Source organism: Mustela putorius, unplaced genomic scaffold (assembly GCF_011764305.1).
Source record: "Mustela putorius furo isolate JIRA1106 unplaced genomic scaffold, ASM1176430v1.1 tig00000407_pilon_pilon_pilon, whole genome shotgun sequence".
Classification (NCBI taxonomy): Eukaryota; Metazoa; Chordata; class Mammalia; order Carnivora; family Mustelidae; genus Mustela; species Mustela putorius.
Window position 1 is genome coordinate 15,502,408 of NW_025421373.1, and position 15,982 is coordinate 15,518,389.

Genomic DNA, 15,982 nt, shown 5'->3' on the forward strand with positions numbered 1-15,982 from the left:
TGGGGAGACTATCTTGGATTATTTGGGCAGGACCATGTCATCACTAGGGTTCTCAGAGAGGAAGGAGTCAGAGAGAGTCCTAGAAGAAGCCATAAGAGAGAGTCAGAAGAAGAGAGATGGCAGTGGAGGCAGAAGTTGGAGGGATGCGTTCACAGGTCAAGGAATGGGGGCCGCCTCTGGAAGCAAGAGAAGGCAAGGAATGGATTTTCCCGTAGAGCCTCTGGAAGACATGCAGCTGTGCCAACACCTTGATTTCAGTGCAGGGAAACTGATTTTCTGCTTCCTTCCGGAACTGTAAGATAATTGATAGTGTCATTTTAAGTTACTAAATATGTGTCATTCGTTACAGCAGCCATAGGACACTAATACAGACCTTAGATGTCACATAGTACGTGACTTAAAGTCTTCCTCAAGTCTTGTAAATTGGGTTTTGTGAAGATGTTTGGACCTGGGGGAGGGAGGAAACACTGATTGGTAAGATTGGGAGATTAGGAGAAATTTTCGGTGTTCAAGAATTGTTATTTGCATTTCAAAAGAGCACAAATGAGTAATTCGTGGCAATTATAGTACCATTGACTTGAAGTAGAGCGGTTCTTTATTTCTGGAAATCCTGAATTTCATCATTGTCTCTTATTAGCGGTTAAGACAGTTGCTTTTTTAAAAAAAATTTTTTTTAAGATTATTTATTTATTTATTGATAGACAGAGATCACAAGTAGGCAGAAAGGCAGGCAGAGAGAGAGGAGGAAGCAGGCTCCCTGCTGAGCAGAGACCCCGATGTGGGGCTCCATCCCAGGACCCTAGGATCATGACCTGAGCGGAAGGCAGAGGCTTTAATCCATTGAGCCACCCAGGTGCCCCAAGACAGTTGCTTTTAATCCTCCCCAGTCCTCTCAAAGGGAGGATTGTTGCTGCAGCTGTCTTGTTGATTACGTGTCCGTAACCCAGCCACCCGATCTCTCTCCCCTCTCCTCTCCTCTCCCCACTTCCCCTCCAGCAAGCCTCAGTTTGTTTCCTGAGATTAAGAATCCCTTGTGGTCTGTCTCCCTCCCCAGTACCCTCTTGTTTGATTTTTTCCCCTCCCTTCCCCCCCACATCCCCCCATGCTGCCTCTCAAATTCCTCATACCAGAGAGATGATATGATAATTGTCTTTCTCTGATTGATTTATTTCACTTAACAGCCTCTAGTTCCATCCATGTCATCACAAATGGCAAGATTTCATTTCTTTTGATGGCTGCATAGTATTCCATTGCACATATATACCACATCTTTATCCATTCATCTGTTGATGGACATCTAGGTTCTTTCCATAGTTTGTCTATTGCGGACATTGATGCTGTAAACATTTGGATGCATGTGCCCCTTTGGATCACTACCTTTGTATCTTTAGGGTAAATACCCAGTAGTGTGATTGCTGGGTTGTAGGGAAGCTCTATTTTCAACTTTTTGAGGCAACTCCATACTGTTTTCTGCAGTGACTGCACCAGCTTGCATTTCCACCAACAGTGCAGGAGGGTTCACTTTTCTCTGCATCCTCACCAGCATCTGTTGTTTCCTGACTTGTTAATTTTAGCCATTCTGACTGGTGTGAGGTGGTATCTCACCATGGTTTTGATTTGTATTTCCCTGATGCCGAGTGATGTTGAGCACACAGAAAAATTTTTTAAATTCTAGTTCTTTCCTGTGCATTTGAAGACCATTTCTTTTCTTCTGCTTTATGCAAATGAGGATGATTTGGTCAACTTCTGTTTTATTTGGTGTGCTTGAAAATCACGTTTTGCGTTTTTTTTTTTTTTTTGAGCCAGTTGATCTTTTTTCACTTAGAGGTTCTTTTCTAGGTCATTAGATTGTTTTGTGTTTCTCTTGAACTTTAGCCAAGTACCCTCTGATCCTTTTCAACCATAGCTCCTAGAACTAAATCTGTTGTTTACTTTTTTCATTGGGTCTAGTCAGTGATGAAAGTGAGCATACCTTTTCACGAATGTAGAGAACCACCCTGCTGTTGTTCACCAAATCAAACACCTTTGAAACTTCCATTCATCATATCTTGTCTTTTTCTAAATTCATGGAGTCAACAGGCTTAGGAATATATTTTAGTTATTTCAGTATAATGCACTTTCTCTCTAGGTCTGTTTTTTTATATTCATGCTATAAGTACTGTATTATTATTATTTCTTTCTTTCTTACTTTTTTTTTTAAAAGTAGGCTCCATACCCAACATGGGGCTCGAACTCACTTCCCTGAGATCAAGAGTTGGATGCTCTTCTTACTGAGCCAGCCTGATGCCCCTAAAATACTATATTAATTATTAAAGTATTAAAATGCTATTTATGTTCATATTTGAAGTTTAGTAATAATAAGCCCCATTTATTGAGATAAGCTGGGGTGCCTGAATAATTTTTAAAAAAATGTTTTATGCTATTGCCACTGTAAAAAATACTAAAATTTTAAAGTAGGTACCCCAACCAAGGAGTCGATCTGACATTGCAGAAATGCTTGCTCTGAGACACAAAAGAGCCACAGTCCTGAATCCAGTCTGCATTACCACACGAAGAGTGGGAACATAAATTCTCAGTAGTTCATCTTATTTCTTTTGTTTTCAGGAGTGATTAAAACTCTGGTTTGGTATCGATTATGACATTAGGAGAGCAATTTGCTGTTTAAAAAGAAAGCAATCTTGTCTTTAGAGAATATTTTAAAATTGCATTCAAGTGTCAGACTATTACAGTCCCCAAAATGAAAGGAGAATTTGTGGTTGAAGAACTTAAAACCTTATGAGGTGGTGAGTTTGGGTGATCATGGTCTGGTGTGAACTAATTAATGACTGCCCTGAGTTTTACTTTCACTAGAAGAAAAGTACAGCTAGCCCACTGAGGGGAAGGATGATGAAGTAGTTGAAAGAAGTGAAATAGTTCATTCTGTCCAGGTAATTTCTAACTCCCACCCTGGGTAATTTTTCAGAATCGACTTGCCCAGCATTCCGCAGGTGCTGGTGAATATTTTACATTGTGCTGGATACTTTATATACTGCAACGTATTTTTCTCCTGTGTTAATTTTTCCTGCAGAGATTTAATGTATTTTGTTTTATAGCTCTTAGCATTGTTGAAACTTTCTGGGCTCTCAGTTATTCTCAAAGAACACTGTGAATTGGATTGTTGGAACTCCTTCAGGCAGAGAGAAATAGGTGTTTCTCAAGCCTGTTCATGCAGCGTTTTCTCTAGCCCTTGGCAGAATGTGAGCTTGTAGTAACTGCAGGTTACTGCTTGGTGGGAAAACGGTGACACCGAGAGGCCTTAAGTAACCTGCCTGACATCAACGTAACTAGTACACCGGGGCTGTTAACCAAGCAAAATAACCTCTCAAATTGCCTGACCACACTACTATATGGTATAGTAGCTACAAGTTCAGACTCTGGAGTCAGAAAGACCTAGGTCTGAATCCCAGCTTAACTACGTACTGAAAAGGTTGTACAAACTGCATAGCACCTCACAAAGGGCCAGCATTAGCCATCCTATCTAAAGAGATCTACGTTCTTGCTTCTTTTTGGTGGAGAGAAGAATGCAGCTCCACAGGCTTGTTTGACCGAGGACGGGGCTTGAATCACTTGCTGGACATTCTAATTCTTGGTGGAGATTTTTAAAAGACAATTAGGGATAGAATGAAATAACACACGAGAAACCCTTTGTAAATTGTGTTACAAGAGAAGAGCATGAAGTGGTAACTTATTTTAAATGAAGTTACTTTTTTTTTCCACCATAAAAAGTATATGTTTTCCTCCTTTTGGCATCTGGGAAACTGGGAAGATCCCAGCTAGGTCATTGATCTTATTGTGCTCCTAGCCCTGAAGCCCCTCAGGGACATGGTTTGACTCCCTCCCCGCAAACGTATACATTCTCACAGAAAGTTAGGAAACTATATTTAGAAAAGAGGAGTAGTACAATGACTATCTCTTGTATAACTGCTTAGAGGTAACTGCTTTGTTTCCTTTTAGCTCGGGGTTTCTGTTTCTGTTTGGTTCGTTTTGTTTTGTTTTTAACATAAATTGTTAATCTAGGAACATTTAGTGATCCCAGAAGGAAGATGATTTAAAAGTGAACTTGACAAAAGAACACCTGTCACTTGATGTCCTTTTTCCCTCTCCCAATTACAAGACCCTCAGGTAGGCTCTTCGTTAACACTTTTAAAGATGTAGAAAATTATTTATCAGCTATTGGGGCAATCTAAAAGGCCATTTTAAAACTCTTTTCAATTCTACTTTTGGGGAGGAGTCAATTCCTTGGTGGCTTTAATCTGTTCCTCGCAGGACTTGTGTTCAAAGTGGGGAGGCCTGACTTGGCTGCAGTTCCCATGAAAAATAAAAGGGCATCTTAAATGGCCATAACTTCTGTATGAGCCAGCAGTGTGTTATGGCGGCTGTAAACGCCGAGGCCGACTTGGGCACTGTCAACGGAAGAGCTCAGAATGTAATTTTCTTGCTGCGCCTCGTGCATCTAGATCACGATATCCAGCATATTGTATTCACTTTGGGGGCCTAAGGTTTGAGCTGGATATTGGCAGTGTAGAGACAGGTGACTAGGACAGCAGTGGGCTCTGTCGGCATGAATAGAACTGAGGGTGTTTTGCTTAGTAGGCATTCTAGGAGAGCTCAAAGGAGTCCTCATGAAAGAGGGAGTAGAGGCTATAGATGGCCAGACTACAGACCTTGGAAAGCAACGCGTTGGGGGTTCTCTTTGGCTGAAAATGAGTGTGTGTGTGTGTGTGTGTGTGAGAGAGAGAGAGAGAAAGAGAGAGAGCGAGAGAGAGAGAGAGATGTAATTATTGGGATTGTCTAGTAATGGAATTGACCTCTGGAGGGAGTGAGTATCTGGTTACTCAAAGTATTTAAGCTGAGGTTGGATGGATCCCTGCCAAGAACTACAATCAAATGCATTTCTTCGCTGCATTTATTCACTCTCACTTGCTCACCCACTCACTCCCTCCTGATTGAAGCTTTTCTGTGTGTCAGGCGTGGTGCCCAGTGCTGAGGCTGCAGAGATCAATACTGTGGGCAAGAGGCTGCTTTCAGTGACCCCAAAGATCCCATTATGGTCGTGGTTGGAAGAAATTTCTTGATGCTTCAACTTCTTTTGCCTTAATAAAAATGTGGGGCTCTGATTTGTGTCTCACTCTTTCTTTGAAACGCTCCAGTGTCTTGCTATCACATTTCTCCTGGGATGCGAAGTCATGCTTCCTACCACGCTCGGAAAGATGGGAGGCCTTTAACTCCTGTAATGACAATCTTTTATTTCTCGAGCTTTGAACATAGAGGTTAAAGTTGAATGTGGAGTCAGTTTTTGATGGAATCGTGGTGATTTTTCATGGCAAGTGTTTAATTCCAGGCTGACTTACATAAGTTTTTAGAGATGCAAGATTTATCAGAAAGAATCATAAAAGAACATCATGCTTCTTAAATGTAAGGTGATATTGTTTATTCATGTTGTTGGGAATTTGTTGTACTTGAAACATACGAAGAGTCAGGTTCTAAGGTTACATTTATTTCTCGAGAGGAGCTCTCATTTGTGTATACGGAGAGATTAAACCTCCAACTTCAATATTTGTAGATTGATCATATATCTGGACCAGTTCTAGCCCCTCTTGGAGAGATCAGATAGTACCAGGAAGAGTGAAGGTGCCAAGAACAAAGTGTGCGGATCTGGGGGTGACGTGGGGGTCTCTGTACATTTTGGCCCATCATGTAAAGCCAACTGTTGATTTGTTTCATGTCTAGGTTTGGAATTCACCCAGTCGCAGGCCGGATGCCTGGTCAGCTGAATGTGCTGCTGGCTGAGGCCGGGGTGCCATACGATATTGTGCTGGAAATGGATGAGATCAACCATGATTTCCCAGGTAAGTCGTGGGGGTGATGGAAAAGCTTGTTCTTAGTCCGAATAAAGTGATACCAGTCTTAGGACCTAAATTGTGGGGTTACTGAAGACCTACTAGTCAGATGAAGAGTAACCTGCTCCTAGGAGGTGTACAGTTGAAATGAAATAAATAAATGAAATAAATGAAAGACAGTACGGAATGAGGTCCAAGAGGCTCGTGAGTGGTAAGGGTACTTTTGGGCCTAGGAGGAGATGGGAAGGTGGTGAAAATCTCGGGGTGGGGCGGGGGCAATGGAAGTCATTGCAGAGGGACTCTAAAGAGACCTTGGCTTTCGGATCCAGGTTCTGACTCTCGCTTTTGGAAATGGATACTCAGCCTCAGGTTCCTCACGTATAAAATTGCTTCTGTTGATAATTTCATGTCCAGTTCTTTTCAGCATCTGAGATTTTACTGGTTTCCAATTGTAACAACTCACGATCAAGAAAGTAGTTTTTGGTTTTCTTTTCAAGTGCCAGGACTTTGCTAGATAAGGTGCCGTACTTCATGGCTGTTGTTGGGTAGATGTTGAATGTTAATGACATTTGGCTCAAGATCATGTTTGTTAAAGTTAAACCAGTTCCCTCTGGCAAGTATCCACTGTAAACTTAAAAAATAGTGTTTATTAGAGAAAAATAATGAAGTTGTATATATATCTACATTCACATGGCATTTTTGGCAAAGTTCTAAGGTAATTTATATTATAGAGGGAATTTGGGACATTTTATGCCCCCTTTCAGATTTCACTGTTGCTAAATTATGTGTGAAACCTGCCAGTTCCAGAAATTATGGACGCAGCTTTAATACAGTACAGACCTTTAGACCACTTTCTTTGAGACATCAAATAGCATCTTATGTGGTCATTTTAAAAGATGAAAATGGGATGCAAATCTTATAAAATAATGTAACTGGCAAGATCATTGTGAGATAATAAAAACCGTCAAGTCAGATTGGGTAGATCCACTGTGGGGGAGGGGAAGCACAGCAATGCAAGGTTTGGTCAGGATACTCAGGCTGAGCTGCAGGATCTACTGTTTTAGCTGTGTGACATTGGCTAGGTTACTGAGCCTCTCTGAGGAAGCTCTTTGTACAGTGCCTGGCACAAGTGTGAGTCCTATAAATATTAGCTTCTGTTATTGTTGTTTTAAAGTCCAGATCACTCTGATTTGCTTGAGAAAAAAGAAAATGACCCATTTGCATTTTTTATTTCTCTTTTTTTTCTTTATTATGTAGACACCGATTTGGTCCTTGTGATTGGAGCCAATGACACAGTGAATTCAGCCGCTCAAGAAGACCCCAACTCTATTATTGCAGGCATGCCGGTCCTCGAGGTCTGGAAGTCAAAGCAGGTAAGGCTTCAGACTTGTGTTTCATTGTAATCATCAGATGTCTCCTAGAACACGCACACAGAGCTGTCCTGGTTCACGTTGGTGAGGAGTGCCGATGCCTTTTGGGAGCCCCAGGAGCTGGAGTGGGTGTAGGGCCCCACTGACTCTATCCAGCTTCTGTCTGTTCGGTGGTCACCAGAGAACCCAAGTAAATGTGCCGGTCAGCATTCGAACTAGATGATGTTATGTGGGTGGATTAACAAAATCTGTAACCACAGCTGAAAAAAGAGCTGTGAGCTTTTGAAATGAGTTTGGCTGACTTCCACAGAGCGTCCAGGGAAGCAGATGGCTTCCCTCTGGGACAGTGAGTCAGTATCATTGCCTTCATATACGAAGACGAGCACGTTTTTTCATTTAGTTTTTTTGAAAGGGCATCTGTTGTTGTTATGGAGTGTCCAGAAGAAAGGTGATTTAGAAATCCAAACTGTGACATGGCATAAGGAGGCAAGGCCTGCGCACGCACCTTACCTCCATGGAAGCTAACTGCTGGGCTATGGAGAACTCACAGGCTTGTCCATTTCTGCCGCCCTGGCGGAGGGCTGGTCTCCTTACCACTCTCAGGTCAGATCTGCATTTTAACCGTCGTAATGATATGATGTACATTTCCCTTTCATTTTGTTTCTTTTTATCATAAATACGTGAGCTTGAAATTTGTGGTGGGTGAGATACGCACTTGTTCATGTGTAGATGGAAAATTATTGCACTGGTCATCAGTATTTGAGAGTTTGCAGAATGTGTTACTGTACTAAGGCTGTGTGAAGTGGGAGTAAATTTATATTGCTTTCATTTTTGGATAGATTACATGTCCCAGACTACCACAGAAGATCTTTCCATTTCTTTAAGAACTGACTTGATATTTAACTGAATAGCACCCTCCATAACTCATGTAATTGTAAGTGACTCTAACACATCAGTATTAGACAGACTGACTTCTTCCATTTTGTTTTGTAGGAGCATAATATTAGTCATTCGCTCTGTCTTGTGATGGGCTAGATTGCTCTTCGGGCTTTCGTCGTGGAACCTTCTGCCTCACTTTAAAGTGATGGAATAAGAACCATCCCATTTTCCCACTCAGCTACATTTATCTTAGGATCTGTAGCAGAAGTTTATGTGCCAAGTTTGTTCTCCGAAGCCCAGTCAGAGAATGATACTTATTTTTCTGACTAGAAGATGTTACACAGTCTGTATGGAGAAAAGCAATGAGAAGAAACTATGTTGTTAATACGACTTTTCTCTCATGGATAGGAGTATGGGCACATTTTAAAAATGAGAGTTAATACAATGTAAACATATATTAAGAAAACATTCCCTGTGTGTCACAGAAGTCTGTGCACTGGGGACTTGGTTGTGGTACGCACTTCATTCAGAGCTAGGGCAGGGCGGTGCTGGCCCTGTCACGTCCCCGTCGTGTCTGTTAACATACACTCACTCTCTCCCTTTGTCTTGGCTCCTTAGGTCATAGTTATGAAGAGGTCCTTGGGTGTTGGCTATGCTGCAGTCGACAATCCCATCTTCTACAAACCTAACACGGCCATGCTTCTAGGTGATGCCAAGAAGACATGTGACGCACTGCAGGCGAAAGTGAGAGAATCCTACCAGAAGTAAATTTTAAAGACCTAGCTGTTGTCTGACAAAGCCACCTCTTCCGTTGTGGGAACAGACAAATCCCGTATCACTATATACAGCTGATACACATCTGTAGCAAAGCTCTTGGAAGAAAAAGAAGACAAGAAAGCGAAACATGTGGGGAGATTTCTCAGGAGCAGTGATTCCTTGATTTAAAAAAAAAAAAAAAAGATTCGCCATGTCTTCAGTGCATATTTTTTGTGTCATGAATTCCAGAAGTATTTTCTAAAAGAAAGAACAGCCTTATTTTAGTTGTAATCCATTTGGATTTTTTTTTTTATTCTTCCTTAATAGTCAGCAGTGTTTTAAGAAATTAAATCTTTAGGATCTTAGTACTTACATTATATATGTGGATCTGAAAAATCTGACCCTGTAAACATTACCGCTACCTTCATTTATGTTATTTACAACAAATGCTACTTATTTGAAACTTCTGTCAACTCCTGAGCTGTCCTCTTACCATTTAACCATAATCTGAATTAATGTTATCAAATTGGCTTCAACTTTTTGAACTGTATTTCCAATTCTGAGGCTTCAGGGATGTATTTTCTGACTTCTATTTTAATATATTAAAGGACTAGATAATCTTTCAGAGATGCTGGAAACAAATAATTTGCTTTGTGTATTTCATCAGGACATCAATGAAACATGTAATTTGAAATTAGTATTTTTAAAAATCCATTTTCCAATCCAAGATCTTTTTTTAATTTCAATCAATTTATAATGTGTATTACTGTATTAAGTGCACTTGAATGGAATTCAAGTATTTGACTAATAAAATGAGTTCATCATGTTTGCATAGAGATGTAGCAATTGTCTCTGGTAACAAAGGGCTAAAGCGAATAGTTCTGCCTGTTAGTAACATCTGGGGAAGGCTTGCTACTATGAAAGAGATGAAGTTAATCAGTCTCTTAACTGTTGGCAAGAATTCTTTTTTTTTCTTTTCCAAATCAGAGTGTGTTTTGAGGTCTTATGTAATTGATGACATCTGAGAAAAATGGTGGCACCTTTTCTGCACTACCTCTTTGTTTATCTGAGCACGAGTAAAGATCATGTCTTTTTGCAGCAAAAGTGTAGATTTTCTTTGTGACTTTGGTACTGTGCCAAAATGTCTAGGTGAATGTGTGAGGAGTACTTGGGATATCTGCCTCTCTACATAATTAATTTGGTACTATGTTTCTCAAAAACAATTATAAACACATAAAAGCTATTTCTAAACCAGAAAAAGAAATAGCTGGTGTGAAATTTTTTACTATCATGCTCGTATTTACTCAGTTTAAAACTCATGGTATCTGCTGGTTTGGTAAGCAGCTTCCATTTTGTTGTGCCTGAGATCAAGATCTGTGTGTGATTGTGTGTGTGTGTGTGTGTGTGTGTACATATGTTTTAAAGCAGGAAAGACTCCTTTTTAATTTTTAAGTGGTAAATGCAATTTGCTAATGGATCTCAGGTCATTAGTAACCTCAAGTCTGGATTATATCATGAAAGTTCTACTAGAAAAAAGTAAATATTATCTTTATTTATGTCCTTTTCCCTATATCAAAGTAGTAGGTACATCTGGAAAGCAGCAACTTGGATTGTTTTGTTGTTGTTGTTGAGATAATTCCTGCCTTCAACTTAAACTAAAAATAATTATACTTGAATTTATTTATTTTTATTTTTTGTAGTAAGTATTTTTCCATGTTTTTAAGTTAGGACCTCATTCTTTGCTACTCATTAGTCCTTTGTCATCCAGTTGTGTTAACTGAATTGAACCCATATCCAGTTGGTTTTATTTTACTTTATTGGTTAGGATATTTAAATGAATTTGAATATATAATTTCTTAAAGTACAACTCCCTAAAATTTGGTGGGTTACTTATGGTAAAGTCTAATATCAACAAAAATAATCTTCATCTGGGGAGCCTGGGTGGCTCAGTGGGTTAAAGCCTCTGCCTTCGGCTCAGGTCATGATCCCAGGGTCCTGGGATAGAGATGATCCCAAAGTCCTGGGATCGAGTCCCACATCGGGCTCTCTGCTCGGCAGGAAGACTGCTTCCTCCTCCTCTCTCTCTCTTTCTCTCTGTCTACTTGTTGATCTCTCTCTGTCAAATAAATAAAATCTTAAAAAAAAACTTTATCTATCCTGTTTTTTTATTCCATTTTTTTCTGCTAAGTCCTGTAACTAGAAGATGCGACTTCTTTTTATTCTTGTATTGCTCACATTGTATAGTGCTATTCAACTAGAAAGAATTTTCAAAATCAATCCATTGTACCCCAGAGTCTGTTACCAAATATATATATATACATATATATATATATATATTTTTTTTTAATTCTACCTAGGCATTGAAAGGTTAGTGTTGACATGTCTTTTAGGCCTTCTAACAATCCTTTATTTTCTCTTGTTTGTCCTAAATTGGTAGTTTGTGTTTAAAGTTATGCATCTAAGTAAATAATGTGTAAAAGTAAATGTATACATTTTAATGCATTAGATGTATGTTTCTGTCTGTGTAACTGCGGACAGTTTTCTGGCATATAAATCTTCTTATCATTCTCTCTCCACATTTTTTCTAGGGATTGGAATAGAAAGGACACAGAGAGAGGACTAATCTTTTTCTGCAGTGGGCGTTTCAGGCATTGATGGACTCAGTGAAAACAGTTCGGTATTTGGTAATGAATCTGGATAGTGGGCTCTCGCCTTTCTGATTCCATCCAAGTCATGGCCCTAACTTTTAGATTTTGCTGTTTTATCATCCAACACAAATATGGGATATATTATGTATCCGTCAGCTTTATGGTTTAGTTCAATTTATGCTATCCTAGAGCCTTATTATGTATAATTAATAACTCATAACCCATGTGTTCATCTGACTGAGAGGCAAATTTTCAAGTCCCTTAAGGCATAAGCCTTATGAGTTAAAGCATTTTCGTACTGGAAATTTGGACAGTTCTTTTGAATAGCTGGGGGAGAAGAGTTCAAATGTCTAATTTATAGCTCTTGCCAGTTTTTGAGAGTCCTTGCCAATAAGTATTATTGGGTCAGAATGGTAAGAGAAAACAAAAACAACAAAAAACAACCAAAACTCTACACTCCAGTGGCAGCAACTTGTATATTCTGGCTCCTCTTTAGATTCTCAAAGAATCTAAATCTTCAAAGGAAGGAAGCATTAGTTTAATTAACAAGGAGGGGGAAAACTTTTAAAGTGAAACTTTAAAAAAATGATTTTATTTATTTATTTATTTGACAGAGGGAGAGATCACAAGTAGGCAGGCAGGCAGAGAGAGAGAGAGGGGAAGCAGGCTCCCCGCTGAGCAGAGAGCTCAACATTGGGCTCCATCCCAGGACCCTGAGACCATGACCTGAGCTGAAGGCAGAGGCCCAACCCACTGAGCCACCCAGGCGCTCCTTTAAGTGAAACTTTTGAAGTGTTAGTTTAGTAAAGGAGCAGAAATGGTAACCTTTGAATGTCAAAGCACTTAAGATTGCAGTTCTTAAACTTTTTGAAGTTCCATATTGGACTAAGGGATTGAACTGTTCACGACTGAGGTGGTTATATGAACATTTACTGTGGTGTATACTGTAATTCTGGATGGAAACCTTTTGGTTTCCAGTGATCTAGCTTTCCAGTGATACAGTTTCCAGTGATATGGTTTACAGTGATATAGCTGATGAGACAGTAATTAGAATGTTAATATTTGAAACTCTGGCATATAATTAAGATAGTGGTAGAAAAAGATAGTTGGATCTTGGTACATAATTTTTGGGAGGAAGAGTGGAAAACTACATTGGATAGGTAGAGATAGGCCAGTTTATGATTATGGAGAACTTTAAAAGCTTGAACTGAAGTAGTGGGGAAATACTACATCTCTGTCATGTTGATTGTGAAAGCAGATGACTACTTGATTCTATATAAAATATTTGTACTTCATACCCTTGCCAAAGATCATAACTTTGAACTCTATTTCCCAATTCCTTCCAAAAGCCCATTTCTGAAGAATAATAATTAATGAAAAGATAGCATAAAGGATATGGAGTCCAGTTTGCCCCAGATATTTCATATTTTGCTCAGAGACCAAGCCAGTCCTTCAGAGATCTAGGTGCTTGGGCTGTGTTGTGTGGGTCATTGTGGATAACAAAGATTTGAAGGTACTGGAATGGGGGCACGGGAGGGATCCAGCTCACCTCAGGGACTCCGAGTTTGGGAGAAGTATATGTGGCAGCAGTAGAATGGTGAGGAGTAAAAGTGGTTGTCACAGATGTTGAGAAGAATTGAAATGATGTAGATTTGGGGTATGCAGGTGACATGTGGGAAGATGGTAGCTACACTTCCCACAGTGATGGAGAGACGTGAATTGGAAATGAGACCTTAGAGCAAGAGGTTGGAGGTGTTCCTATTTGTTATAAAGACAGAAGAGGAAGATCTAAGAGCTCTCCTCCTCCTCCCTGCTGCATTTGGGACATTGAAAAACACAGCAGCACAGTGATTTGATATATAGTGAATAGGAAAAACCCATGGAAAAGGAACATTTAGAAATTAAAAGAAGGCCATATTCCCCCTCATCCACACACTCTGTTTTTGGCTTACTACAGGAAAAAAAAAAAAAAAGCAAAAAGAATTTTTTGCTTTTGTTTGGAAATTTGGAAACATCTCCAGTAAGGTGTAGACCTAGATTTAGCTAGTAAACTTTCATCTAAATCAGCCCTTTCTGGATCCAATTTTCCAAAAGCCAGTGAACAGTTGTCAGCCAGCCTTGCTTTTTTCCCCCTTCTAAGGAAGTCCATTTTCTGTACAAGTCTGGTGCTTACACAGAGTAGTAGGGGCTGTGCCTGGTGAATTCCATCCAGACCTTGTGATTCTCGACCTCCACTACACACACACACACAGATGCTGAGTTCAAACTGAAAGGTCACCTCGAACCTCTAGAGAAATGGGAGAAAGTCTGAGTGGGTAAGTTCCTCGTATTATGTCAGAGGGAGTAACTTCTTCCCCAGAGGGAGGAAACAGCATGTCATGGCTTTATCTTAGAATGCTTTGTCACTGCTCTCTAAGTTTACTGGAACACTATGCTTCAGATATCATTCCTTCTAGAAGAGGCCTTGTAAAGCTTTCAGGGCTTTACTGATTCATGGAAAATTTTGTTCTTGCAAATTATAGCCAGCTCTGTGGTTTTGTCCCATTGGGGTATCTGTGAGCATGGAAATGTAGATGTCCTTTAGGTCCACACCCTTGTATCTGATTAGGGATAACTGCTTCATTAGTGTTAGGTATAATTATAGTAACTTGGATGCATGGTCAGATAAGGATTAGAAATCATCATTGTAAATGAGACCAATAGAACATTCAAAGACTATGACAAAATCTTATGAAAGTCTTATTCTACACGTAAGAATTTTAGCGTATCTGTACTACTTTGGTTCTTGTCATGGATCAGAATACTGTCTCAGCTAGAACACTGTCTGTGTAAGTATCACGAATGGGTGATCTTTGATGATTGAATATAGGACAAGTGGTTGGATGATGGCATCACTATGAAAAGTGTTACTATGTTCTACATAATGAACCACATTGGATAACGTTTAATGTATGGAGGGTCTCACCTTTTGCTTAATTAAACATAAAGGCATTTTACTAAGTATGTTCCCATGGATGTGGAGGGAGGGCAATGATTTTTGTGTGTGGTCCACATGGATTTCTGTTTAGGACTCAGTATCTGGAAGATTATCTTAACTTTTTTTTTTTTAAATTCCAGATAGAGAGACTCTGTTCTCTTACTTATTTTAGTAGCTCAGTGGGTAATATTAACAGCAGCTACTAGTTAACAAGTGCTCAGTTCATGCTGGGCACCATCCTGTTCACCTCCTGTGAGTTTTCAGGGCCTCCTACAACAGAAAATGGCACCCTCGACCTGGCAGGCAGCAGGTCTCCTCAATCACTCTGTTGATGTTTGTCAAGCAAAAGTAGCTAAAGGAAAGTGGGCACTCACGAAAGGGAGGAACCTTGTCATACTAAACGATTCAAGTATATTTTTCACATATGGCACCACAAAAGTTGCTGCCTATTCTGTCATGATTGCCTCTCCACCCATTCTCTCTCCAAACACCTGCTGCTATTTGCCTCATGCACAAAAGCTTAAGTCCTGGGATTGCTTCTTCCCTAGGAGCAGAAACAAGAAGCCTTTGGAGCAGCCTTTCTGGGTTTTGCTTTCCGGAGTCTACCTACTGCACTGCCATGCCTGCTTCGACCTCTCACAGCCTCCCACCCGACAGTCAGGCCACAGTGTTTTGGTGTGAATTGCCACCTCCCAGGCCACAAACTCTGATGTACCAAAATACAACTTTATTTTCCATAACTGAACTGAATTCCTTTCTTGAACTCCCATTGTTCCTGTTGTTGAAAACGTCTCCTCCTACTCCTGGGGGCACATCTTCACTCGGAGGCAAAATAGGGTGGAGAGCCGGGAGAGTTACAGAGATGTCTGAGCGGAGTGCGCGGGTCCTGGGTCTTCATCGGTCTAGTCTGGCATCCTCTGACGTTGTTATTCCTCTTACTGAGATGTGGTTACTGATATCTTTACCCATTGACATTCTCTAACTTCCTCTTTGGTCTAATGGAATGAAAGAAGTTCTAAGATTGTTTAAAGCCATGTAGAATGGGAAGGAAGAAATGAACAAGGTGGAGGATATCATCCTCTCAACATATTTTGGCAAATTTCTCCTACGATTTATATTTGGGGTGAAAGCCTTTGTTATGAGAACAGAATATTAATAATATTTCTACAAAGAAAGGAGTTAAGTACTCTATTCATATAATTTAAAATGAATTGATTAGAATGCTTTAACCAAAGAAATTCTGAGGAGCCATTTAATTATTTTCCTGAGACCAACTGAAAGTGAGCTTCAGGTCAGAGACCTTTATTTTTTAAAACTTTAGACATTGAGCTGTTTTGGGGAAGGTTTTTCATTTGGTCCTCTGCCCTATGAGGAATGTAAAGTGCTCTATCATCTATTAGTTTATCAGCAGCACTTTGGTATTAAATCTATAGCCAAAGTTGAACCATTGTTGTGAGTTGGAGCACATCTGAA

The 15,982-nt window shown here is 39.9% G+C and overlaps 1 protein-coding gene across 7 annotated transcripts in view; it reads left to right on the top strand.

The window, feature by feature from the left end:
- Positions 1-9,988, top strand: part of NNT (nicotinamide nucleotide transhydrogenase) — a 95,205-nt gene extending 85,217 nt beyond the window's left edge. For all 7 annotated transcript variants that reach the window (XM_045079538.1, XM_004737919.3, XM_004737916.3 and 4 more), the window contains exons 20-22: positions 5,770-5,888; positions 7,137-7,252; positions 8,747-9,988. In XM_045079538.1, the coding sequence (XP_044935473.1) occupies positions 5,770-5,888; positions 7,137-7,252; positions 8,747-8,896 (385 nt within the window). In that variant the 3' untranslated portion in view covers positions 8,897-9,988. The remainder of the gene's footprint in view (positions 1-5,769; positions 5,889-7,136; positions 7,253-8,746) is intronic.
- The last annotated feature ends 5,994 nt before the right edge of the window (positions 9,989-15,982 follow it).